Below are 25,377 nucleotides of genomic sequence, written 5' to 3' on the forward strand. Positions count from 1 at the left end.
AAGAAGAGACTTCAAGGCAAACCATTTGCTAGCGTCAAATTGTGCGGCAAACAGGTACGATTTTCAGCTGCACCACTTACTATGCTTAGATTAGGATACAGGACTATAAGTTTTGAGATTGAAGCATATGAGATGAAGGCACCCAAATTCTTCATTAGCCATTCCACTGTTCCATTTATATTTGATATGCATGCAGCACCTAAAAAAAGAAAGGTATCATTAAATTCTGAATAACAGGTGTTAAAGCATTGTGACAAATTCGTAATGAAAGTCAAATATTTAACCGCTGTTCTGTTATTTTACTTAGTAAGTGGAGCTGATTTTCTCTCAAATGTCTCCTAAGAAAAAAGTCTCAAAACTAAAGATGGTCTAACATGCACCTATGTCAAGAACAGATTCCACTGGTCGTTGAGCTTTGCGTTTTGGACTTTGTGAGTCAGTGGAGTATTTGTGTACTTCTTTTATATAAATCCAAAATAATGTTCAATTCATATTCTTCACATTGGTGACAACATTTCAATCTAACATCTGTGTCAGGCCTACATGTAAAAAAATGTACTATTTTCCTGTATGACCCACACTTGCAGTGTGACAGCGAGTAGCACTGTTGTGTTTACCATTATCCATTGTAGAACAATAAATGATATTTTCCTGAGAACGGCAGTAGCCAATAGATTTTAAAGAACTTCTGATATGCAAAGTGAGTTTTTAACTTTTGTCTAGCTTCAGACTACTATTTCTTGTAACATCCTCATCTTTTTAAATGTGTGCATTTTCGCTACTTTGATTTCCATGGGTAGATATATTTTAGTTTCTGATATCAGTAATCTACACATGCAGAGAATCTGGAAAGTAAGTTTTTTATTAAGTGCACCATTAGGCACCAATACATTATTTAATGCACAAAGAGAATATTGGATTGGAAAATAATAGAGAATTTCCGTAAAAAATTGGTTTTGCAATGATACCTATACTAATTTCTTATTTGTAAGGGTACACTAAGGATCCCACCTAGAAAAGAGTGGGATTCGAGCATCACAGAACAACGAGACCTCTATTATTTGTAATACCGGCTGCAGGAATAACAATGCAGTACATTCCACCCTGAAGCAATGAAGCTGCACGCTTCATATTGCAATAAAAAAAGTGTACCTTGTTTGTCGAACTGTTGAAAAAGGTATTTTTCACTGAATTCATAAATGGCACGTTTGCTGTTGACTCCAAGTTCAGGTGCTACATCACTCAGTTGTTTTATTCTGTAGTCATTGATAAAAGGGAAAAAATTAAATATTGCGGACTAAATAGAAAAACAATCTCTTCACTCTTAATTGCAGATATTTGAAAGTAGATGTTGATGTCTTTTACTTACATTGTTTGGTAGGCTTCACATGTTATATTAAGTGGTAATCGTGATAGTTCGGATTCATCGATGACCCTCAGAAATAGTTCAATGACAATCTGGAAAAGCCTGACCCATTCATTAATATTTTCCAAGCTCCAGTTCATGTTGAGTGCAGAGAAAGTGTTGTTCAAAATCTCTTTTTGAGTTGAAAGTGTGAAGAAAGCTGATGCATTACACAAGGTCCCATTTGTAGAGGGGTCTGAGCTCTGTGAACGGCACAAAATATTTATCAGTGATAAATGCTCTTGATGAGAAGTAGAAGTATGTAAAGAAGAGAATGATTTATAGTTGAAATAAGAAACCATTTTAGAAAGGGCATTCTTAATAATTGTATTTTGGTTGTTGAGGAGTGTTGTTTACTTAAATTATCTATTTACACATTTTCTTTTAAAGGTAGTGATTTTGGATGAGACGCACCATGTCACTTACAAATGAGGCTATTTTTTAATATTGATACATCCTGTGTGCATAATGCAATACTTACGAGACAAATAGTCATCTTCAAAGTTCTAAGATACTGCAAAAATACTTGATTGTTGTCAAAGTGCAAGATTTGACTGAGAATTAATGTTTTTAATGTTGCATTCTTAAATTCATCCACATATAAGGTGATTCCAGCCAGCTCCTCTGCTGTAAGATTACTGGGTATAAACACCTAGAGAAAATAAAGAACAGTGAATTTCAAATTTGAATCTTGAATTAATTCAATGTTGAAAGAGTTTTATTATTGATTTATCCTTCAGTGGATATCATTGAAACACATAATTTCACACTCAAAAACTCAAATTAATGTATTTGTTGTAATTCTTAAAGGTATATTTGAAAGTGCCTACCTTGCTAAAGTTTCTGTTGAACCGTGCAAGATCTTCAATGTTAGATTGCTGAATGAATTGCATTAGGTTTTCCTCTACCCATGATGTAATGCCTGATGCATCACAGCCTGTGCCTGAAATAGAGTTGCATTGAAGATTGGTTTTAGTCTTGTCAACATGTTTGAATTCTGAAAGCCACTAAGTGTGTTTCTTTATTTGAAAAGTAATAGCATAAAGTTTTAATCAGCTTCAGTTCTTTAGCACAAATCATGTATAGCTCTTGCCAAAATAAATAACAATAAATGAGGCAATTTCATAAATAGAAACGTGTTTGCTGCTGATGATGAGGGATATTCTGTGTCTGATTTGAGCTGTGGTGGATTTGAACATAATATTAACGTTACTTCTACACTGTGACTTTCACATTATGAAATTGCCAACATATGACAGAAATTCCTTGTGTTGCCGTTAAGTGGTCAATTGTACACACCAGTGAATCTCATGCATGTATGCATCACGTTCTACACAACCCTATCCTTAAGCATATGAGGGGCGTATTCTCAAGGACTTATCGCAAAGTTATCGCCACTTTATCGCAGCCAAAGTCACGATAAATGTATCGCCCTATTCTCAAGCTGGTGTTAACATCCGATATCACCAGTTTCCCTGTGATAGCAGCCGCAAAAAACATCGCCACAGATGACCCCGGCAACTAAGGCTAATGAGATGCAGAGTAGGCGTTCCCGTGCAAAACGCAGCGACAACACAACTTCGCAACATTCTCAACGACCAGCAAGATCGGCAATAACATCACAAAAGAGGCGATAAGGCTTGTTAGCAGCAGGAATTTAACACCTGCTCTTACCTGGTGTAAAGTCGGACGACAACCTGCACCAGAGAAGGGAGCCCAGCCCAGAACCACACCTGAAGAACAACAGATGCCATGGAGCCCAGATCCCCAAGAGGGCAACAACACCCACCGCCACCACCCCCAGGCCAGCCACCCCCTCTGGACCCCCCACTCCCTCCCTGGATTACCACACAGGCAGAGCAGACCAAGAGAGCGGACCTTCAGGAAATGCACCAGCCTCACAGACTTAACACCAGAGGATGTCATTGCCCACTACAGGCTCAAAAGGACAACCATCCTCCGCATCCTGACCATCATTGTCCACAGGCTGGTGGTACCAACAACTCACACAAAGCTTCTGGCCATGCTGCACTTGTGGCCCTCTGGTACCTTCCAACCAACAACCGCCAGAGTGGAGGAGTCTCAAAGCCAGCCCTATCAAAGTTCATCACAACTGTCTTGGATGCCATCATCAGTCTGGTACCCCAGCACCTTCACTTCCCCCACACTGTGCAAGAATAGCTGGAGACCAAGCAAGGCTTCTAAGCCATAGCTGGCTTCCCGCACGTATTGGGTGCAATTGACTGCAGACATGTCCTACTTGTGCCCCCTGCCAACACTGCACACAATTACTGCAACAGAAAGCACATGCAGTTCATCAATGTACAGGCAATAGTGGACCACCGGGGACTCTTCACCAACGTTGTCGCCAACAACCCAGGCAGTGTGCATGATTCCTACATCTTTCGACAGTTCATCATCAACCAACGCTTCCAGGATGACACCTATGCAAATGCAATGCTCGTTGGTAAGTACCAAATGAGCACACCACACACCTCAAATCCACAATCATGCAACTCACAACTGTGGGAATGCACATGTTACTAAATTACATACAACATGTCCACTTACCAGACACGACAACACAAGTAACTGTGGTAACAGGGGCAAGCCATGTATACAAACCATGCAATTCATGGCACCTCTGCCACACAATTGCTGAATGTGAGAGGTGGGGATCAGGCATGTACGAAGGTGACCCATGAATGAGAATGTACAGAATGCCAAGTGTGGCGGTGATGTGCCCGGACAGACTGCAGCATGCATACCACAGACATGTCTATGTCAACATACACTGCTGGTGTTTGGAGTGTAGTGGACAGTGGACGCAACCATTTTACCTCAGCCAGTGGGGAAAATCGCGGAAATGTAGCTTGTTATGTCCCCCCTGTAAGCGGGATCGGAGTGGGATGGCCCGGCGTATGCCAGGCTAGCATAAACATAGGGGTGTGAATAAAAAGCATGTAGCTCTGGACGTGGTTCTCTTTCGGAATGGCCAACGTGTCTGCCAGAGCGGCGCCTCTCACCCCACCACAAGGCCGATGCCGTGAGCGGTGTTGCCTGCGATACTGTGTGCCTGCTGCACCCACAGACCTATTTTGCCCGCCCCTGCGCACCCAGGCCTCACTGCTCACCTTCCGACACTGGCGTGTGTCAAAGAGGGCTCACCACGTGCAGGTGCAAGCTCCAAGCCTGAAGGCTGCGACCTTGGCAGCCTACTCCGACTGCAAAAGTCCTCAAACAAGAGTTATGAACATATTCCTTCGTGATTGAAACCACCCGCAAGAAGCGCAGCCTTTCAATCCTATGAAAAAGAGTGATTTTTATTGACACTTATGCAGCGTGCTCATTGAACAAAAATATGCAGTTGAAATCCACTCACTGGAAGAATCATGGCTATTATCAAGTGTGGCAAACCCCAAGCCAGTATCGTGATAATATAGAAATTGCCTGTAACCCCAAGCCAGTATCGTGATAATATAAGAAATTGCCTGTAACCCTTATCAACCTTTCAATCCTAAGAAAAAGATTGATTTTAATGACACTTATGCAGCGTGCTCATTGAACAACAATATGCAGTTAAAATCCACTCAATGGAAGAATCATGGCTATTATCAAGTGTGACAAACCCCAAGCCAGTATCATGATCATACAAGAAATTGCTTGTAACCTTTATCAACCTTTTTGCATACTACCACAGATACGGACACACAGGAAGTGGTGTCTTTTTCATCAAACCGAACGAGCCATATACGGCGGCCATTTTTGTCGTCTTTCTAGTCTTTTTGCCTATTGAAGCTTGTACACGATCTCTACCAAATTGAGCAACTTTTAGAACTAGAATGTTGAGATCGCTCTATATATATAGAAATCCCCCCACCAGTATAACGGACCACACTTAAATAGGAGGGGCTCTTTTACGAAAAAACAAAGACTTGATAAAAGAATATTTAGTTATCGGTATAGTCTTTTTTTTATTTTTATCTTGCGTCATTCACCAAGCGACGCTCCTAGTATGTACCAATTAATGATCAGGTGTAACCCATCAAGATGAGCACACAGGTATTTTTTCAATCAAGGAACACATAAATACCGAGTGCCCACTACCGGTCCGTCAGACCACGGAGTAGCACGGAGGTTCTGGACGGATGAGGGATTATCACTGTAAACGTAAGCTAGATTCTAGCCAAGTCATTAAACCCCCCGGCTAAGATACCATAAGATGAGGTCTGGTTTCCCCCTCCTTTCTATTTCTCGAAAATAGCCAACTAGATCTGTAATTGTTTCCACAGTGACTGAAATTACTAAAGAACCCTCCCCCACCCCGGCGCTAGCTCATGTGGCAAGGCGAACAAAAGCAAGTGTATGTATTCTTTTAAACTGACTATTACAGCGTTTGGTTTCACTGCAGCACTTATGATTTTCTAAGGTGTATGTATGAATGTATGTCGGCCATATACAACAGTATGCATGTATGTAAGGTTATGTCTACTTCTTAAAACGGTAAAATACCCTCAACAAATGATTTGGGTTTATGATATAAAAATAAGCCAAGCATGATTGACAAACTGAGCTCAACAAGATGGAAAATATATCACAAAATATGTACTTTTTCATCACAGGGCACAAAGAATAAGATCAATATGAAATAAGCATTTTTTGGAAAAATCCACCTTATAATGATGTGTCATATGTAACAACCATTAGGTTGTTCATTCAGTTTTTTTGCTTTCTCTCCTTTCTCTTCACAGGTACCAATTTGGTAAAACTTTTTAGGGGTTATTCAGCCACTACATACCTATTTTTAGTTGACCTGCCTATTTTTGCGGTCAGCTTGTTGTGAAATGATAGGCATACAATATATATAAAACTATTATCTCAGAGTGAAGTAGGGATCACAATAGGTCCTGATGTGTAAAGCAGTAGGGGACTGCTTACGAAACATGTCGACCAAGTAGAGAGTAAAATGTACTCACACTTACTCTCTCCTTCCCCTTTTTAACGTTCCCAGCCAGGGATATGAATAAAGTGTATTTTTTCCACTAGCCAGGGAATTTTTTATATTTCTTGTTACTATTTTTTGTTAATTAGCACTGTCCCTACCACTCCAATCACCCACACTTACAACACTTATAGTCTATCCACAAATATCAATTGCTCCTGCGTAGTCGTAGGTCGAAGCACGCCCTGCCCCGTAGAGGGACGGGAAGACCCCTATGATGAAGCATGACACTATGGGATTCATAGTGTGTGAGGGGTATTTTAAAAACACATAGTGCTTTTCCCGTACTTTAGATGGGAATAAGCTAAGTCACACATCACTAGCAAATACAAAATCCTAAGAAAAATAAGACAAAGGATAGAATCCCGTTGTTTATACATTGTCCTACTGGAGGTAGGTTCTATCCGTAACCTCTAGGCTCCCCCCTTTTGTTATTTTGAGCCTACTCCGACCATCACAGCCTCTGCGACACAGGTCCGCAGTACTCCTTTCTCGTTGACGTACTCCACCTCTGCTTCTGGCCTACACTGCGGTCTAGTAGGTCACACATTTGGAAATGCGTCTTGATTTATATATGGCAGAGTTTATATAATTGTACAGGCCTCATCACAGACTGCATCACCTTTCAGCCCTGGTGCCACTGACTCTGTGCCCCGAAATTCATGGACACTCTCTGGTTGAACTTCAGTGGCGTCTGAGTCTAAGGCCTGGGGGTTGTCTTCATCATCATGTAGCTCATACTGAATTGGTAGTAAAAATTAGACTATAGCAATCCACTCCTCTATTTGCCTGTTTCTGCTTGTTTTTGCCCTCTGCATCATGCCCTGGAAAGACACCTGCCACTGTCCCCCGAAACACTCTGCAACATTCTCCTTGGACATCAACGAGGACCTGCTCAGCTCTCGTGGCTCTACCTCAGTGCAGCACAAGTCACTGTCCCGTGGCAGTGTGCCTGTGCCGGCCACAGTGCATCCGGGGCCACTAACCCTCTGCAGTTCAAGTCATGGACCCTGTCGGATTGTATATTGGATGGCCTCTGGGTCGATGGCCTGGGGGTCATGAACGCCATGTGTCTGTGGTCCTGCGCTTTCTGCTGCCACAGGCCTCAAACACAGTCCAACAGGGCTCACACATCAAATCGAGTCCTGACCTGCCCGGACGTGGCATCACCGCAGGATGCACACGACACCACCGCCAGGACCTCCTCCAACTAACAACTGCCAGAGTCAAAAGAGTCGTACTGCCAGACTATCAGAGTTGCTCACACCTGTCGTGGATGCCATCATCAGCTTGATACCCTGCTCAGCTCTTCAGGTGCCACCATGTCAGTGCACCACAACTCATGGACCATTTCTGATTGAGTTTTGTGCTGTGGACTACTCAAGCAACCATGTCACCTCAGGCAGTGTGGAAGACCTTGGACGATGATGAGGAAGATGATGCAGGTGTAACACACCCCACTGCAGCTGCAGCAGGACTATCCCGAAAAGACACAATCCAAGACAATTTATTCACATGAGCATGCTCAGCTCTGGTGCCCCAACCACAGTGCACTGCAACTCAAGGACCCTCTGATTGCATATTGGGTGACCTCTGTGCTTGCTCCGGCTACCACCATGATGCTTCGCAGTTGTTTCTGTTATGTTGGTGTTTTCTGTTTCCACTTTAATAGTGATCACTGTTCAAGTTGTTGCCAGCACCAACCACTCCATGAGGGCTGGCTTACACTCACCCCACACACATCCAGCATAGGCATCACTGTACATGTGACCCTTGCTATAAAGGTGCCAGGCGCACATGCCTGTAGCCAGTTCCAAAAACTATCTGTGTGTTTCTGTGTGGTCATAATGTATGCATGAGGGCCCCGGGCCTTCCAACATTGCATTGTGCTGTGTACAGCGGATGCAACCATGTTACCGCAGGCAGTGGGTAAGACCTTGGACATGTAGCTTTGTCGTCCTCCACTCAATAAGTAAGAGGAGTGGACTGGGCTGGCGTACGCAAGTCCAGCGTGGGGTGTGAATGGTTATACCGGGGCTCTGGGCGTGGTTCAATACTGGTAATGTGTCTCTGTCGCAGTGTGGGTCTCCATTGGGGAGTGTAAATGGTCCCTGGTGGAACTTAGACACCCACGTATGTGATTTAGTTCAGCTTCCATGAGGTCGAACCCCACTTGCACCTGTTAGGCCACCTCCTTCTGGCCCTGGAATAGGATGGGTGCTTCTGTGAGGTGCTGGGAGCCAGCCGTGGTGGTGGGTGCTTCCTGCTATGTGGTCTGTGCAGGAGCTGGGGTCTCCTCAATGCAGCTGGGCTGCCCTGCTCCTGGAGGTGGGTTGCCTTAGATGTCCATGAGCTGTTGTAGGGCGTAGGTGTCGAAGGTGTGGAGGTCCTCTTCAGCATCACTGATGAGTTGTCTGGTCTGCTTTGCTGGAGGTGTTGTTTGTCCCTCTGCAATGTGAAGGGGAGATGCACTCAGGCATTGTGTTGACATGTATGTTGACGCATTATTCAAGTTTACATACAGACTGCATGACAATGTACATTGTGACTGGGAGGAGCTGACTATTTGATGCGGGACAGTGGACATTTGGACTAGGTCACGGATGTGAGGTTGTACATGTACATTTTCAGCTCACAGTTTCCTGCTATGTCAGATGTAATTGGTCAGTTTCTACGCACAAGCCGACCCAGTTATGTCCTCTGTTCTGCAGTGTATGTGTTGCACTTTGTACCACATTGTCGTCAATGTGTATGTGCTGTTTTTGCTATGTGTGTGTGCTGCATTGTGGGAGAGTCACACCTGCAGCTGTGATTTTGCTGCACCTTATCCCTTTGAGGCGGTGTGCCTTTGACTTTTTTGCTTTTACGGTACTGAGATGTTGCCGACTTGGGTCATTTGTGCTCTTGGACGGTTTTTGTACTCTTGTGCATTGTTTGTCTGCAGATGCATTGTTGGCGTCATGGGTTGTTTGTGCACGTGGATGTGTCAGAGTGTGACCTGCTCCTTTCACGATGTAGTCCACACTCAGCTACCTCAGTGTCGTGGCGTGCACACTGTCATGAGTATTGTAGTGCAGCCATGCTGATCGTCATGTAGTGTCACTTGCATTGTCAGTGTCGCTCACAAATATGCATCTTTGCTGGGTTTCGCATGTGTGCATGTGTTGCTTGTGGGATTGGTGATGTGTGGGGTGGGATCCCTTTGGACACATGGTGGACGGGGGCCTACTTGGTATTTGTATGTGTGCTGCAGTGTGCCACGGGGATCAGGGACATGTTCCAGGGTCATTGTGGGTGTGCAGTGTGCTACACATCATTCCCCCATCCACCCATTCCCTGATCGTTACTCACCCTATTGTTGTTGTGTGAGGTCATATAGAGCTGTGTCCGGACTCCCTATTCCTTGCACGTCTCCACACTGAGGACTGTGGCCACCATTTCTTCCAGCTCTTCCTGTGGTGCAGAACTCCCACCTCCAGTCGTAGTTGCTGCCTTCCTGTTGGCATCGGGTTTCTGCTTGGTTTGGCTTTTCATATCTTGCCAGCGCCTCTTGACCTCCTCCATTGACCTCCTCGACACTCCAACTGCATTCACGTTGTTCACGATGGACTGCCATGTTTCTGTTTGTGTTGCCAATGACACAGTGGAGGTGACCGACAGTTGTTGGTAGTGTTCTATCACCTCTGAGACGAAGTCCGGTTTTCCTGCGGATCGAACCCTGTCTTCCTCTTCTCCTTGGCCTTCCCCAACCCCGAGGTTCCTTGCTGGTGGTCTGTAGGGCTTGTGGGGTTTGCATTGACCTCTGCACTCGGTCCGGGTGCATCCATGGTGCCACGCAGTTTATTTTGTTTTCCCTTTTTTTAAAATCTGCTTTTATGGTGCATTTTCCCGCGTGTGAATTAGCCTGTTGCTGATTATCGCAGATTTTTGTATCGTGATTGGCCTCATCGCTACTATTTTAGAGTTCGTGTTTTGCACTTTTTAGGCGTTGCGTTAATTTTAACGCGGTCATTTGACGCATTATTGTTAGACTATTGCATGGTACCGCCGTGTTGAGAATACTACGTTAACACAGTGTTATTTTCCTGCAACAGACTGCGATGTGAAGAGTTGCATTAAGCTAATTTTGCGATAATATTCACAGGTTCTTGAGAATATCCCCCTGTGTATCTTCAACAGTTCATTCTTTTTGGTGAGTGTCATTGATCACAAGATTTTTTCTTTCAGTCTCAGTAAGTTTCTATTATGGAACCCTGCCACAGACTACCTTTGATCTCTCAGTCATGTTTGTCTGCTGTTTTGTTCCACCATCAATGTCTTTCTTATGCATGGGTAGTTTAAGGCTAATTTCTAGTGCTTTCAACTATGCATAATGTGTCACTGGTGGTTTTCACGAGTGTCCCACATAAGTTCTTGCAACTCAGGTGAAGCTTTCATGACCCAAAGACCAGCCCCACAGGTCTTACTGGCATAGCATAGCCTGTCTTGATTCACATCTACGCCTGCCTCCCAACCACTCCAACTTCAAGGATTGTCAATACACTGGTTTATGCCTTTCCCAAGCCTTCTTATTCCAAAAACCCCAATAACTGACCAGCGAATGCAATCGGTGATCATAGAAATCTGCATCCCAACAGTAGTCAGACAAAATATCGAACTTAAAATATCATTCTACCAAAATATCATGTTCAAAATATCTTCATATGGAAATAACATCTGCAAGAATATCGTTGTCAAGAATATTGATTTTAAGGTAAGTAATATAGATTTTTAAAATATCAAACACATTAATATCGCCTACAAATATATAATTGTTCATAATATCGTTTTTTTAATTATTGCTAAAGTAAATGTAATTAATTTTTGCGATTTTTAGTACTGTTGTGGGTTGACGGTTTATGGGTGTATAGTGTGGGAAGTAATTTCATTATAATAAAGTAATAATTTGCTTTTAATTAATAGTATATATTTTGACAATAATTATGTTAAGTACGCTATCACTTTTTATTAATTTCAATTTTAGGTGCAGGTTGTGGGGTTTCTAGGGGTACAGGGACGGAGGTAAATTAATTCTAATTAATTAATAATTTGTTGCTAATTAATATTAATTATTTACTTGATAATTAATTATGGTAATAGTGTAACTTTTTTATGTTTTAATTTACATGCAAGTTGTGTGGTTTGTAGGGGTACCGGGTGGGAAGTGAATTAATCCTAATTATTAATAACTAGTTGTTAATTAATATTAATATTTAATTCATAATTATGTTAACCGTGTAATCACTTTTTTTACTTACATTTTAGGTGTGGGTTGAGGGTATCATAGTGGGAAGTAAATTAATTTTAATTAACTAATAATAAATGTCTTAATTGCTATTCATTAAATTAATAATGATGTTAATTGTGTAATTGATTTTTTGTTACTTTAAAGTTTAGAAGCATGCTGTGTGTTTTGTGGGGGTTTATCGTGGGAAGTAAATTAATTATAATTAAGTGATAATTAATGATAATTAGTTTATTGATAAATATTTGTGTTAATAGTGTACATCTGTTTTTTAAAGTTACATTTTAGGTGCTGGCTGTGAGTTTTGTACGGTTATAGAGTGGGGAGTAATTAAAATTAAAAAAAATGTTGTTACTAAATGGGCCTTAAATAAAATTATTTATATAAATGTAAAATATTTTTGCATCATAATGATATTATTAGTTATTTACAATATGTATTTAACATGGTAATATGTATTTATTTTATTTAATTTTTAATATAAAATATATTAGAATTTATTTTTACATATTTATCTTTTTATTTGTTTACTATGTTTTTCAATGTTTTGTATTGTGTTGAAGAGAATTTGCTTGTTTCTAATGTTGCACTGACTGGAGTGGGAAAAGTAAATTATACCCCTCCACAATCCAACACTTTCCCTATTGTTGCACTTATTAGAGTTTGAATAGTACATTTCCCCCCCCCCCCCCCCCCGAAACCTGACACTTTAGTTACTGTTGCACAGACTGGAGTGGGAATAGTACATTTTACCCCTCCGCAATCCAACACTTTCCCTACTGTTGCACTGACTGGAGTGGGCATAGTTAATCTTACCCTCCTCAATCCAACACTGTCTCTACTGCTGCTGTCATTGGAGTGGGAATAGTACATTTTACCCCTCCGCAATCCAACAGTTTCCCTACTGTTGCACTGACTGTAGTGGGAATAGTAAATTTTACCTCTCCGCAATTGGACACTTTCCCTACTGTTGCTCAGACTAGATTGAAAATAGTAAATGTTGCCCCACTGCAATCCAACGCTTTCCCTACTGCCCTACTGTTTCACTGTTGCACTGACTGGAGTGGGAATAATACATTTTACCCCTACGCAATCCAACACTCTCCCTACTGTTGCACTCATTGGAGTGGCAATACCAAATTTTACACCACCTCAATCCAACACTGTCCCTACTATTGCACTGACTGGAGTGGACAAGTGCTAGGATGCAGCAGACACTGCTGTCTTTTTTTCTAAGAACAACCAAGCTCATTGGAGCTCATTTAGAACTGGGCAGAGGTATGGCAAGAGCCCAAAACTAGCTGATGATGTGTGCCCACTTATTTGCAATCCCACCTTATTGAGCAGTTGGAGAACTGCTTGGTTTTCAAAAATAAAGCCTCAGTATGAGTTGCTATGTAAAAGTACTTGCTGTAGGCTGACCACGACAGGCTCACCCGCTTAACATTTCTGGAACCTCCACACCACTTAGATTCAGGCTTTAAGCATGTTTGTTTTATGGCCTTCATAAAAAGATTGGCCGCTGCAAACAACAAAAAAGATAATAATAGCCACACGCTGGGGGAAACCTCCCAGTGCATCAGGGAAATTCCTTTCTTGTTTTGCATGGCATGGTTAGCTGGGTTGTATCTGGAAAAAAACGATGGCAATTTGAGCCTCTGTAACATTTCGATGGAAGAAGTGTTGCCCAGAAAATCTCCACCACAGTGATGGGAACCCTAAGCATGCCATAGAAGCATTCACTTGCCAAACTGCAGTGTAGTATCGTCTGCCACAGCAGTTTGGCAGATGGCCAACTGTCCTCTGATTTGCCGACTTTGCTGATAATATCTCTAGATGAAAAGACAACCATTCTCCAACATGACAGGGAAGTAAATTAAATACATACTGGTGGAAATGGCACCAAATGCTTTCTCCCTCAGATACCGTAAAACTAATACCGTCAAGGAAAGCTGTGGCAAGTGTTTGACAGGTACACCTCTGTGCAGAGATTATGCTCAGTAAGAGATTAAGGGCCAGATGTAGGTAGGCTTTTACCGGGTGGTAACGGCCGAATTCGGCCGTTACCACCCGGTAAAAGCAATTTGACATGTAGGTCCCTGTAATTTACAGACTCGGTAAATTTACCGGTAGGTAAATTTACCGAGTATGTAAAATACCGAGTCGGTATCATTACTGATTCCGGACAATTGGTATGTAGGTGGGACTCTTCTGAGTCCCACAAGCAGTACCACATCGGTATTTTACCATCAAATACTACTTGATGGTAAAATACCGTTTCTGGTGTGCATGCACATGTGTGCATGCACACCTATGCCATATGACAGGCAGACCTGCCCTTAGGGCAGGTATGCCTGCCACATGGCACCCGAGCCTCTTTTGGGGGTGCCAGAGGGTGTCAAAGTGACACCCCCTGCACCCTTGTGACAGTCGGTATTTTCCGATGTGGTAAATACCGACCGGTATATGCCCAATCAATCCTATGGGCTTCAAAGCCCATAGGAATGCATGGGCATTAACTGGTCGGTATTTACCACATCGGAAATTACCGACTGTTTCCGATTCGGTAATTGCACATCTGCAATTACCTACATCTCGGTATTTTTATTTTCCGACCTCTTAAATACCGAGTCGGTGTGACTCGGTATTTAAGAGGTCGGTAAATAAAAATTACCTACATCTGGCCCTAAGTCCTGACTCAGTGCTGCACTGCAGTGTGTCATCAGTCGGCATTAGAGCCGGTCAGTGGGAGGGTGAATCAGGAACAATCTCTAACTTTCACATACTGTTCAGACATATTATATTCAGTACTTTTCATGTCAGTTTAGCTCCCAGAAACTATGCATATTGATCAACATCAGACACTATGTTTTGGGTTAATTCAGTAAATTGATATGTGAATGTATAATATAGCAATCATTATAAGAGAGAATGATTTAGACAAAAACACAATTGGCTTTTGTGTATACTGTACCTGTGTCTAGAGATTCTTGTTGCAGAAATTCCTTGATGAAAAATCTGTAGACATTCACTTTTGAGTCAGTTGTTAGAGAAATGTAATGCATGTCAAATCCTTTCAGTCTGCAAAAGATAGATGAACAGCTTACATATTTTACCATTTTCTACCGGTTGACATTTGAGTGCAATAAGTTACCATTGTTGCAGTAGAACCTGAAAGCAGATTACAACTTTGTATAACATGTCAATCTACAGAATCCGTTCCAAGAATTTGTTTCCAGCAAATTAAATCTCAGTTGTTTCCTGCAGAGCGCAAAGCCAAATACTTACATTTCATGGTAGGAGTCGCAACTAATATTTTTGGGTAGTTGATGAAGATGAGTTTCATTAAAGCTGTCCAACAAATCAAACAGATCCTTTTGAATTAACTTTTTCCAATAATTCGGGGTGAAAGACGAGAAGTTGTAGCTCACATTCTCCAAAATAGCTGTTATTAAGGTCTGTTTTATTGTGTTGATCTGGGAAACACTGAGATTGGCCTAAAAAAGGGGAAACTTACAGGTTATATTGCTTGTTTCTTAACAAATTCAGAAATCTTTCTTTAAACTAAGGAACACAATTATGCTGTTTCCAAGAAATGCCTGTCCATGTAGACATATTAGACAAATTCATAGAGGAGCGCATTTTGGTCACATGAAAATGGTGATAATTAAACAACACTATTGCAAATGCGTAGTAGAAAAAAATTGTTCTATAAATATGGCAAGCAGCTTAAACACTGAAGGAAGTCAGGAAAGTAGATAAAACATAAAGGTTTAATTCCTTAATCAGTCCTGGTTTGCTACTGGAACATTGTGTACGCCCTCCATCTCCTTATTAAGAAGAGTAGTTCATAATTATTTTCCAGAGAAATACCAATGGCCTTAAGAATTTTTTTGTATTGCCAAATCCTGATTTTATTTTAAAATCAAAGTTCTATTTATTGTCATTTGGATTTATAACACATGAAATTTCAATACAGGTCAGTCATGATCATATCACAAGACCATGAGAAGTCCTCTAGCAGCTATAACAATCTACAGCGTTTCCCTATTTCTCATGGAAACTGTCTACCCAGGTTTGTTAGCACTTGTTACTAACACTCTGAGCCTGTATAACTTCAGTTGTTCCTCTGCAACAAATCCATCCCTCCCTTTCTCTTCCCTCTCTCCTACCTTATAAAGGAAACCAAAGATAAAAGATAACAAAGCTTTGCAAGGTACTCATGTGTGATGTTCGTAAGTTTGTAGTGTATACGGACATCTCTTTGTATTGGGGTTGACTATTCAGAACTAAAATACATGCAGTGCTTTTATTCTGGTAGGGCAGGCCACAAGAGGAATGCCCCAGGTGTGATAGTTTATAAGAGGAACCCACACATATTAAAAATTCTTAAAGTATCTACAAATATGTCACTCATTGTTTCCATTGTGACTGCCAGCCACAGACAGGCTGCCATTGTGTCATGGTAGGGGCCTCTTTTTTCCATGCTGCAGCTATCGCTAATTTCGCCGCTCCTAAGCAGAGCCACACAACATCTCGACCTGTTTTTGTTTGATATTACAAAGAGGAGTCCTGCAAGCCCAGTAAGGCATATCAGGGGAGTCTGGCAGTGGATATCCTAACATGTCTTTAATTTGTTCCAAAATCTCAGCCAAAAACAGTTGTATCATTGGGGAGCCCCACCATATGTGTCGACTATCGCCCAGCATGCCACAACCCCTCCAGCATAAACCTGATATATTGGGAAAAGCCGCTGTAAGGTACCAGGTACCAGTCATAAAGTAGTTTGTAATATGCTTCCCGCAGGCCCAAAGGGCAATTGTGGCGAGCTATATTTCTCCACAACAACCTCCATTGTTCATCCTGTATTTCGTGTTCCAGCGTATGCTCCCAAAATGCCATGTGCAGTGGCCGTGATCTTGCAAATGGATCCTCCCAGAAAACAGAAAGAAGTTCGAATGTTTCTGGGCATGGTTGGATACTGCAGACAATGGATCCGTGGTTTTTCACTGATGGCCAAGCCTTTACAGAGATTGACTCACAAAGATTGTGAGAAAGTGGCTCTATATATACTGGACAATAACGAAGTACAGTGTGTATAGAGTCCACAAACCCCAAAGGTATAACAGAGGTTAAAGTCAGGACTGACCTTACTCTCAAAAGTGGTAGCTTGGTCGAGCAGTAAGGCAGTACCAGAGGGCAGTGCAAAGCATTTGTTGTACACACTCAGTCAGCAAAGGATTTCACACACTCAAAGACTGAACTCCAGGCCAATGGTTTATATATCCAAAGATATAATTGTTTTATTTTTAGAACCAACAGGCATACAAATATACTTTGCTAGATATGAGAACTCTCATGTAATTACTTTGCAAGGAAGCAATAAAGTGGGTGAACACAATAGGTACAGGAGTTGCTGAAGGCAACTCAAGTCTAGACACACTTTAGCATTGAGCTCAATGGATTTTTACCATAAAAGTACAGTTGATTACAGTACAGATTACTTTAGTAGTTCCAGGACTAGATCCTAGATTCAGTCCTGGGGTCTAAGCTGAAACCAGATTGGCAAAAACGTTTTAGTTACTGTGGTGAATTTTCATGAATATAAAGCTGTTTTTAAAGTTCACACTTACAAACTTTTCAATGACAATCTGGCAATGTTATTCAATTGGAGAAAATTCAGATTGCAGGTAAAGTATGATCGCGTTACTTTTGTAATCCAGTACTGGGCTTCTAGGGCCAGCAGTGGGGTCTGAACTTAAAACAGGTAGGTAATTGCGTTTCAGTATTTCGTATGATTTTAAAGAATATTTCAAGTTTTCAAAAGTAGGCACTTAGAAGAAATTTCATAGAAAAGCAGACAATGCGTTCCTATGGAGAAAATACAGATTACTAGTAAACCTGGTAAGGATTACTTTTGTGGTTCAGTACTGGGCTGCAAGGTACAGTACTGGCTTCTCGCCTGCTTGCAGGTGAGTACTTCGGAATTCGTACTTCGGCTGGTTTTATATGAATATTTGCAGTTTTCAAAACTTCACACTTCGAAAATTTTCGAGTCAAAATGGGTCAATGTTATCCAATGGCAGGTAAGTGAGTTACCGGTTTCCAGGTGAGTACTTGGCTGGTGAAGTTAAGGTTCCGGGTATAGAGTCAGGGGTCCCCCAGGGTCAGGTAAGTACAGTCGGTTCCGCCCCAGCAGCGCAGGGCCGGCCGGGTGCAGAGATAGGTAGGCCCAATGATATCCAATGAGGGAAAGGGGGACTTCGGTTGGTGGCTGCTGGCTATCAGGCCACGCGGCTGTGGGAGCTGGGATCCTGGTCACTTGCTCAGGGCAAGGGGGGAAGTAGTATAGGACAATGGTGGCACAACCAGTGGCACTCGGGCGGCTAGGTTCAGGGTGCTCTTGAGCCTTCGGGCGCTCAATGTTATCTAATGGGAAAGGTCAAAAAGGAGCAAAGGCTGCAGGCTCAGGGACGGAGACTCTCCAGGGGCGACCAGCACTTCGAGAGGTAAGTTGGGATCTTGGAGCACAGGTAGGTACCCCAAAGGGAGGCACAGGGGGCTGTAGGGCGCCGGGTGCAGTGGTGTCTTTGGGTGTCAGAAAAGCTTACCCTCGGCTAGTCGCGGTTGCGGTGGCCCCTGATTCTGAGTCTGCAGGCGTCGGCTTGTTCGTTGAGGAGGGTCTTTGGGCACTGGACTTCGGGTTCCAGTCGCCGGGGGACGTCCTCGTGGTCTTGGTTCGGTTGGGCCCGGCCTGGGCTCGGCAGGTGCAAAGTGGGCTTGTCCGGAGCTTCCTTGTTGGCACCAGGTGGGTTGTTGCAGCAGAGCCTCTGCTGATGGGAGTCCCAGTCTTTAAGAGGGTCAAGGCAGGCAGGTCCTCCGGGTGTCCCAAGGTTGCTGTCCACAGGAGTTGCCGGGATTAGGCAGTAGCAGGTTCCAGGATCGACAGGCCGGTAGGGCTGGGGCCAAGTCAGTTGTTGACGTCCTGTTGTTAGCAGCTGCACGGCGGGTCTTCTTCTTCTTGATCTTCTTTCTTCTTTTCGTATCGGGATCTGAGGAAGGAAGGTTCAGGGAGCCCCTAAATACTGATTTTAGGGGCATTACAGGTAGGGCAAGGACAGGGACCAATGGGTCCCTGTCCTGGGGTGAGTACACCCCCTAGCCTGCTCCTCTCCTGTGGGATGGGGGCAGGAACCTGGCTGGGATTGGGCAGGGCTCCCCATCTACAAAATGGCTAGAGCCCGGGGTCATACTTCACCTTGTCTCCCCCCTGAGGGGTGGGGTTGGCACAGGCTGGCACACCCCCTTCCTGATGTAGTTTTTCCCAACAGTCTTCCCGCCAGAGTGGGGGATAGAACTGGTGGGGGCCAGTTGCTGGGTACAGTAAATGGTCTGGAGAAGCTCGCAGAGGCGGCATGCCTTTGAAGCTTCCCCCTGCCCATCCTGGGGGAGGAGACCTAGCACCTCGCCCAGGATGTGCATTGTTGCAGGCCCAGGAGAGCAGGGGGCTCTCCACCCAGGGGTCCAGCAACATGTCTGCTATGTGGCAGCCTCTGCAGCCACTCAGCCCAGACGTGGATTGTAGGTTAGGATTTCAGAGGGCATCTCTAAGATGCCCTCTGGTGCATTTTACATTAAATCCCACACTGTCATCAGTGCGGATTTAATGTGCTGAGAAGTTTGGTACCAAACTTGTCAGTCTTCAGTGTAGCCATTATGGTGCTGTGGAGTTCGTAATGACAACCTCCCAGCACCATATACTCTTAATGGCATCACTGCACTTACAGTGCCCAGGAATGGCCCAGGGTACTGTAGGGGCACTGGGCTCGTGCACCCGTGCCCACACCTCTGGCATAGGGCACCCAGCTAGAGGAGTGACTGAAGTATGCTAGGGCTGTGGGTTCTGTGGGCATGGCACACAGGGATGTGTGCCAGGTCGACTCTTGGTTTAGTTCTGTACTTAGGCACTCATCCTGCAAAGGCGGTGTGTGGGTGCCAGGGTACAGGGCCCCTGAGGGTGGCACAATAAGTGCTGCAGACCTCAGGGATGTTCTCTGGTCACCATGCCCTGGGTACCTAGGGTACCATTTACTAGGGGCTGAAAGGTGGCCAGAGATGCCAATTGGGTTTTTAGTTTCAGCACAGTTTTACGGAAGGAACACAGGCCCTGGGTATCTGGTTGGCAAGAACCCAGGGCACACTCAGTCAAAGCACATCAGCAGTTCAGAAAAAAGTGGGGGCATACCAAGGCAAGAAAGATGGCACTTTCTCACAAAGATGTAGTTGATTCAATTCAATTGGATGAAGAAAGCATGAGGGCTTTTGTTGAACTGTGAGACAGTCTCTGTCGAGCACATGCATTGGGAATGCCCGATTATTGTAAAGATTTTGCATTGTTCTGTTGTGAGAAGAATGGATGTGCACTTTTAGTCTTAACGCAAACACATAGAATGGCACGTCGTCCAGTGGCATATTTCTCTGCTACTTTGGACTCAGTGGCTGCAGCGTTGCCATGTTGCCTGAAAGCAGTGGCTGCTAATTGTGTGAGTCTGGAGCAGAGTGAATCAATTGTGATGGGACATTCAGTGAGAGTGTATGTGCCACATTCTGTTGAGATTCTGCTGACAAGGACGAGGACATAGCATTTGACAAGTAGTCGTTTGACTAGATACAAGAGCGTGATCTAGGGGGCTGAAAATGTGATAGTAACAAGATGCATGACACTGAACCCAGCAACTTTGTTGCTGAGTACTAGTTGTGAAGAAGTAAAGGATGAAGCCGATCATGATTGTTTGGATGTGACAGAGTTGTGTACCAAACCAAGGCCTGACATAAAAGATACACTATTGCCAGAATCAGATTGTGTAATGTTTGTAGATGGTTTCTGTCTGAGGGATGAAAGAGGTGCTCTGCGTGCTTCCTATGCTGTATGTACAGTGGCCATGGTTCTTGAAGCATCTTGTCTAAGAGGGTTAAACAGCACAAATTTTTAAATTGGTCGTTTTGCCCAAGTGTAGTGATTGAGCCATTTTGTATGGAAACGGCTTGATTATGACCGTTGCCCACTACCATCTCAGTATATTTTGCTCTAATACAATGCTGTGTAGGCCTGCACAACACAAACTAGATGTAAAGTAAGACCAGTTAATGTTCTTTCTGTGTCTGACTGTATCTTGCTCAAAGGCAGGGCTTACTTATTGGCTTTGGCATACTCTAATGCCATCTTGCATACTAATTCGGGCTCTTTACGGGAATAGTGGCCTATGCTTAAGCGACTCCATTTTCTAAGCTGTCACCATCTTCTAAGCTTTTCTGGGAGAGGAGTCATGTTTTACTTCTCACTTGTTTTCCGCACTTTGTATGCTGGTAGGAACCGGTTCTTGTCGGAGGAATGTGCCAGCTCTGTCCCGGAGTCATAACAAACGACTAGCTAGCTGATGCTGTGGCCTTGGCGTGGAGTGGTACGGAATCTGATGGGAACAGGAGGCGAGGCTTGCCAGAAGCTTCGACCAACATTTCCACTGGTACTAAAGGGGGTGTTCGGGTCTCGACCACTGGTAGTCCATCACGTTGCAGACGTGCAGCTCTGACAGTGGAGCAGAGAATCCTGATTTGGCTGGAGAAACAGGCTCCCCTCTGGCGAAGTGGAAGCAGGATGTGTAGAAACTTAGTGAGGTGTTCCACTAACTCTTATTTCCTAACTGTTATTATCTAACTATTGTCTCCTATTTTCAGGTTATATACTGACTTACATATAAGTTCTGTATATGTACATCCTAATTGCATTCAGCAATTGCTTAGGGATTGATATGAAGAAGGCCTATCGTGACATAGTAGTAATTTCTTTCTTTTGCCCTTCTAGCATTATGTAATAAAGAAACCCCAGAGCATATCACTATTTGTCTATGTTCCTTGGGATGGGAGGTCAGGGCCCTCCTGACCCAAATGCTGTAGCATCGGAAGGATGGTAAGTTTCCCTTTCTGCAAGCAGCTGTAGCGAGAGGAATGTCCCCGCTCTCATCCAGGGAAGCCAAAACTGATAAGTAATCCACCCAGAGGCATTGTTAGGAGGAGCGTGCAGTGTTTATTCAGTTCCACAAGGGTGGGCTTTGTTTCGCATTGTTTTGCATTGTTGTTACCCTGTGGCCCTTGGTACTGTGTTGTGTTTTTGTACCCTGGGGTACGTTGTTACCATGTGGCCCTTGGTTTCTTGCATTGTTTTACCGAGTGGCGTTGTTTTCCCGGGTTGTTGTTGTCGTCACTGGTATTGATTCTTGCGTTGTTGTTGCTGTTTGCAAGCTCCCTGGCTAATGCCATATATGTATAGATAATCATTAGTATTACTCCTTTCTTGGGTAAGTATTGTGACGTGATATATCCTTTTGGGTCCTGAGAGGGGATAAGGTAAGTATGCCCTGGTGATTGGCAGAATTATCAGGTCATTACATCAAGGCTTGCATAGTTGGCAAAACTTTGAGTGTAACCATATTCACGGATAGTCAATATGGTTTTGGTGTGGTGCATGATTTTGGTCAACTGTCGATGCAACGTGGATTTCTGACTTCTTCAGGATCTCCGATTGGAAATAGCAAAGATGTAAAAGATTTGTTAAATGCATTACAATTGGCCAAAGAGATTGCAGTGGTCAAATGTCCGGCACATAAATCAGGAAATGAATATGTGACCAGTGGGAACAGATACGCAGACCAAGTGACTAGTTTCTGTGCACAAAATTCAATTTCAATCAACAAAAGAACAGAGAAAAAGAATACACATTGTCATTTGATGTTCTCTTCTGTAGAGACATGGGAGGAAATTTGACAGTTGCGGCAAACAGCTAGTGAGGAAGAAAATTAGATTTGGATTAAATCAGGCTGTACACGAAGACCTGAAGATGAAGTGTGGGTGTATATAGATGATAGGCCAGTAATGCCAGACTGTTTACTTTCTCAGATGGCCAGGATTTATCATGGATTGACATGTGGGGAGAGATGCCATGATTAGGCTCTTCAAGCAATCTTGGTATAACCCTAAATTCAGGGTCATTGCAGAGAGTCTTTGCCAAAGGTGTATATTGTGCCAGCAGCAGAATCCTGATAGAAAAACTGTTGTTAGTTAGGGTGTTATTGGAATAGTAGCTGGACCATGTACTAGGTTTCAAGCTGACTTCATAGAGCTCCCTCCTTGTAATGGACTGAAATATGTATTGGTTGTGGTTTGTCTGTTTTCTCATTGGGTGGAAGCTTATCCAACAAGAAGAAATGATAGTGTAACAGTTTTTAAATTGCTTTTGAGAGAGATCATTCCTAGATTTGGATTTTCAGTCTCTTTAGAAATGGATAGAGGTATACCTTTTAATAATGAAATAATTTGGATGATTTGTGCAGCATTACGAATTGAGCAAACGCCTCATTGTGCCTATAGACCAGAATTATCAGGTGTGGTCGAGCAAACTAATGGCATTATCAAATCCAGACTGTCAAAAGTATGTGCATCCACAGCACTAAAATGGCACGATGCTTTACCCCTGGTATTGATGAGTCTGAGAAGCATTCCTGATAAAAAGGACTGGATTATCCCCTCACGAAGTTATAATGGGGAGGCAATGATTGTGCCAGCAAATCAACTGATGACTATTACTGATGATCTAGTGCTTGATTATTGCAAAGGATTGGCTGATGTGGTGCGTCTGTGTCTCATCAGGTTGGAGAAATTGCAACCACAACACAGCAGGAGCAAGCACATGAATTAAGTCCAGGAGAGTGGATCCTGGTAAAAAAGCATGTAAGACAGTCATGTCTGGAGCCACATTGGCATGGGCCATACCATGTAATACTGGTGACAGCGACAGTAGTGAAGTATGGTGGGTTGCCAAATTGGATACCCACAAGTCATACAAGAAGAGTCGCAATTCGACTTGAAAGACAAGAAGAAGAAGAACAGCAACTGGAAGAGAGTTGGGAAGAGCCAGAAGCTGTAGAGCCAGAGGTCGAGGAATCTAAAGCTGTAGATTCTGAAGCTGATGAACAGGGAAAACTTCAAATAAAGTGGGCACCAGCTACTGGGTCTCATAAAATTGCTGTTAAAAGAGATAATGGAGAAGTGTTGAATGAGAATCAAGAGCAAGTGCGATAGAGAAAAGAAACAAATAAAAGAACTTGCAAACTTGATACTGAAGCAGAAGAACCTGTGCAAGTTGAAAAAGCAAGAAAAGGTGATGTGTGGCCAAAGGGAGTGAAAAGACTGAAATATACTCTGAAAAAGAAAACACCAGGCACAATATTTGAGGTATCAAGCCAAACTGAGCAGATTGAGTCAGAAGAAGATTTAGCTTGGAGAATGAAAAGAGCAAGAGGTCCAAACAAGAAATACACAGGGAGACGCAGCGTGTGTGCAGGCGGCAGGACCCTGAGCCGCGGTAGACCAGGAGGACAGTGGCCCCTCCCCCTTGACACCGGGGGCATTTCTCTGGACCGTGCGCCTCCCGCTCTGCGGGAGACGCAGCGTGTGTGCAGGCGGCAGGACCCTGAGCCGCGGTAGACCAGAAGGACAGCGGCCCCTCCCCCTTGACACCGGGGGCATTTCTCTAGACCTCACCCTCCCACTCCATGGGAGATGCAGCGTGTGTGCAGGCGGCAGGACCCTGAGCCGCGGGAGACTAGGAGGACAGCGGCCCCTCCCCATTGACACCGTGGGCATTTTTCTGGACCTCGCGCCTCCCGCTCTGCGGGAGATGCAGCGTGTGTGCAGGCGGCAGGACCCTGAGCCGCGGGAGACCAGGAGGACAGCGGCCCCTCCCCCTTGACACCGGGGGCATTTCTCTGTATCTTGCGCCACCCGCTCCGTGGGAGACGCAGCGTGTGTGCAGGCGGCAGGACCCTGAGCCGCGGTAGACTAGGAGGACAGCGGCCCCTCCCCCTTGACTTCGGGGGCATTTCTCTGGACCTCGCGCCTCCCGCTCTGCGGGAGATGCAGCGTGTGTGCAGGTGGCAGGACCCTGAGCCGCAAGAGACCAGGAGGACAGTGGCCCCTCCCCCGTGACACCGAGGGCATTTCTCTGGACCTCGCGCCTCCCGCTCCGCCGGAGACACAGCGTGTGTGCAGGCGGCAAGACCCTGAGCCGCGGGAGACCAGGAGGACAGTGGCCCCTCCCCCTTGACACTGGGGGTGATTTAAGTGTCCAACATTACCGGCCCCGCGTGACGTGCGCGGGCGTGCGCCATGCGAAGCCCGGGCAAAGGGTGGGCCGTCTGTGGCCGTCCGGGGCTGGCCAAGGCTGGGCTGGGCCATCTCCCTTTTATTTTTCATCTTGGTCTGGACATTGTTGCATCTGACAATTGGGGTCGTCTACCTGGGAAAGCTCCTACCATTCCTGTGAAGACTGTGGATATCCCAATCCAGGTAGAACTAAGACTAAACTGTTCTTAAGGATTCTCTTGAAGTTTTAGATCTAACTAATTGGCATACCACAGCGATATGGGGAAGCGGAAGCCTATGGAAGGGGAGGGAGCGGCTTCTGTTAACCCCCCGAAACATAGGAAAGGGCAGAAAAACTAAAATTCTGGTTAATCACGCTGCTTCTAATTGCGTGATTGATCGAATTTGCGCCCTTGTTGATGATTATGAGGAGATTCTTGTGGCTAGTTATGATTCTAGTAAGGGTAATGAACATAGTGAGCAGAGCAT

General features: G+C 44.2%; 1 protein-coding gene across 1 annotated transcript in view; it reads right to left on the reverse strand.

Annotated features, from left to right (window-relative positions):
* Nucleotides 1-25,377, reverse strand: part of LOC144783948 (uncharacterized) — a 376,042-nt gene that overhangs the window by 311,442 nt on the left and 39,223 nt on the right. The window contains exons 10-16 of the mRNA XM_078662677.1: nucleotides 14,980-15,188; nucleotides 14,666-14,772; nucleotides 2,236-2,348; nucleotides 1,887-2,057; nucleotides 1,370-1,608; nucleotides 1,153-1,256; nucleotides 81-199 (exon numbers count right to left, since the gene is read on the reverse strand). Coding sequence (XP_078518803.1) covers nucleotides 81-199; nucleotides 1,153-1,256; nucleotides 1,370-1,608; nucleotides 1,887-2,057; nucleotides 2,236-2,348; nucleotides 14,666-14,772; nucleotides 14,980-15,188 — 1,062 coding nt within the window. The remainder of the gene's footprint in view (nucleotides 1-80; nucleotides 200-1,152; nucleotides 1,257-1,369; nucleotides 1,609-1,886; nucleotides 2,058-2,235; nucleotides 2,349-14,665; nucleotides 14,773-14,979; nucleotides 15,189-25,377) is intronic.

This window comes from Lissotriton helveticus, chromosome 10, assembly GCF_964261635.1.
Source record: "Lissotriton helveticus chromosome 10, aLisHel1.1, whole genome shotgun sequence".
Lineage (NCBI taxonomy): Eukaryota > Metazoa > Chordata > Amphibia > Caudata > Salamandridae > Lissotriton > Lissotriton helveticus.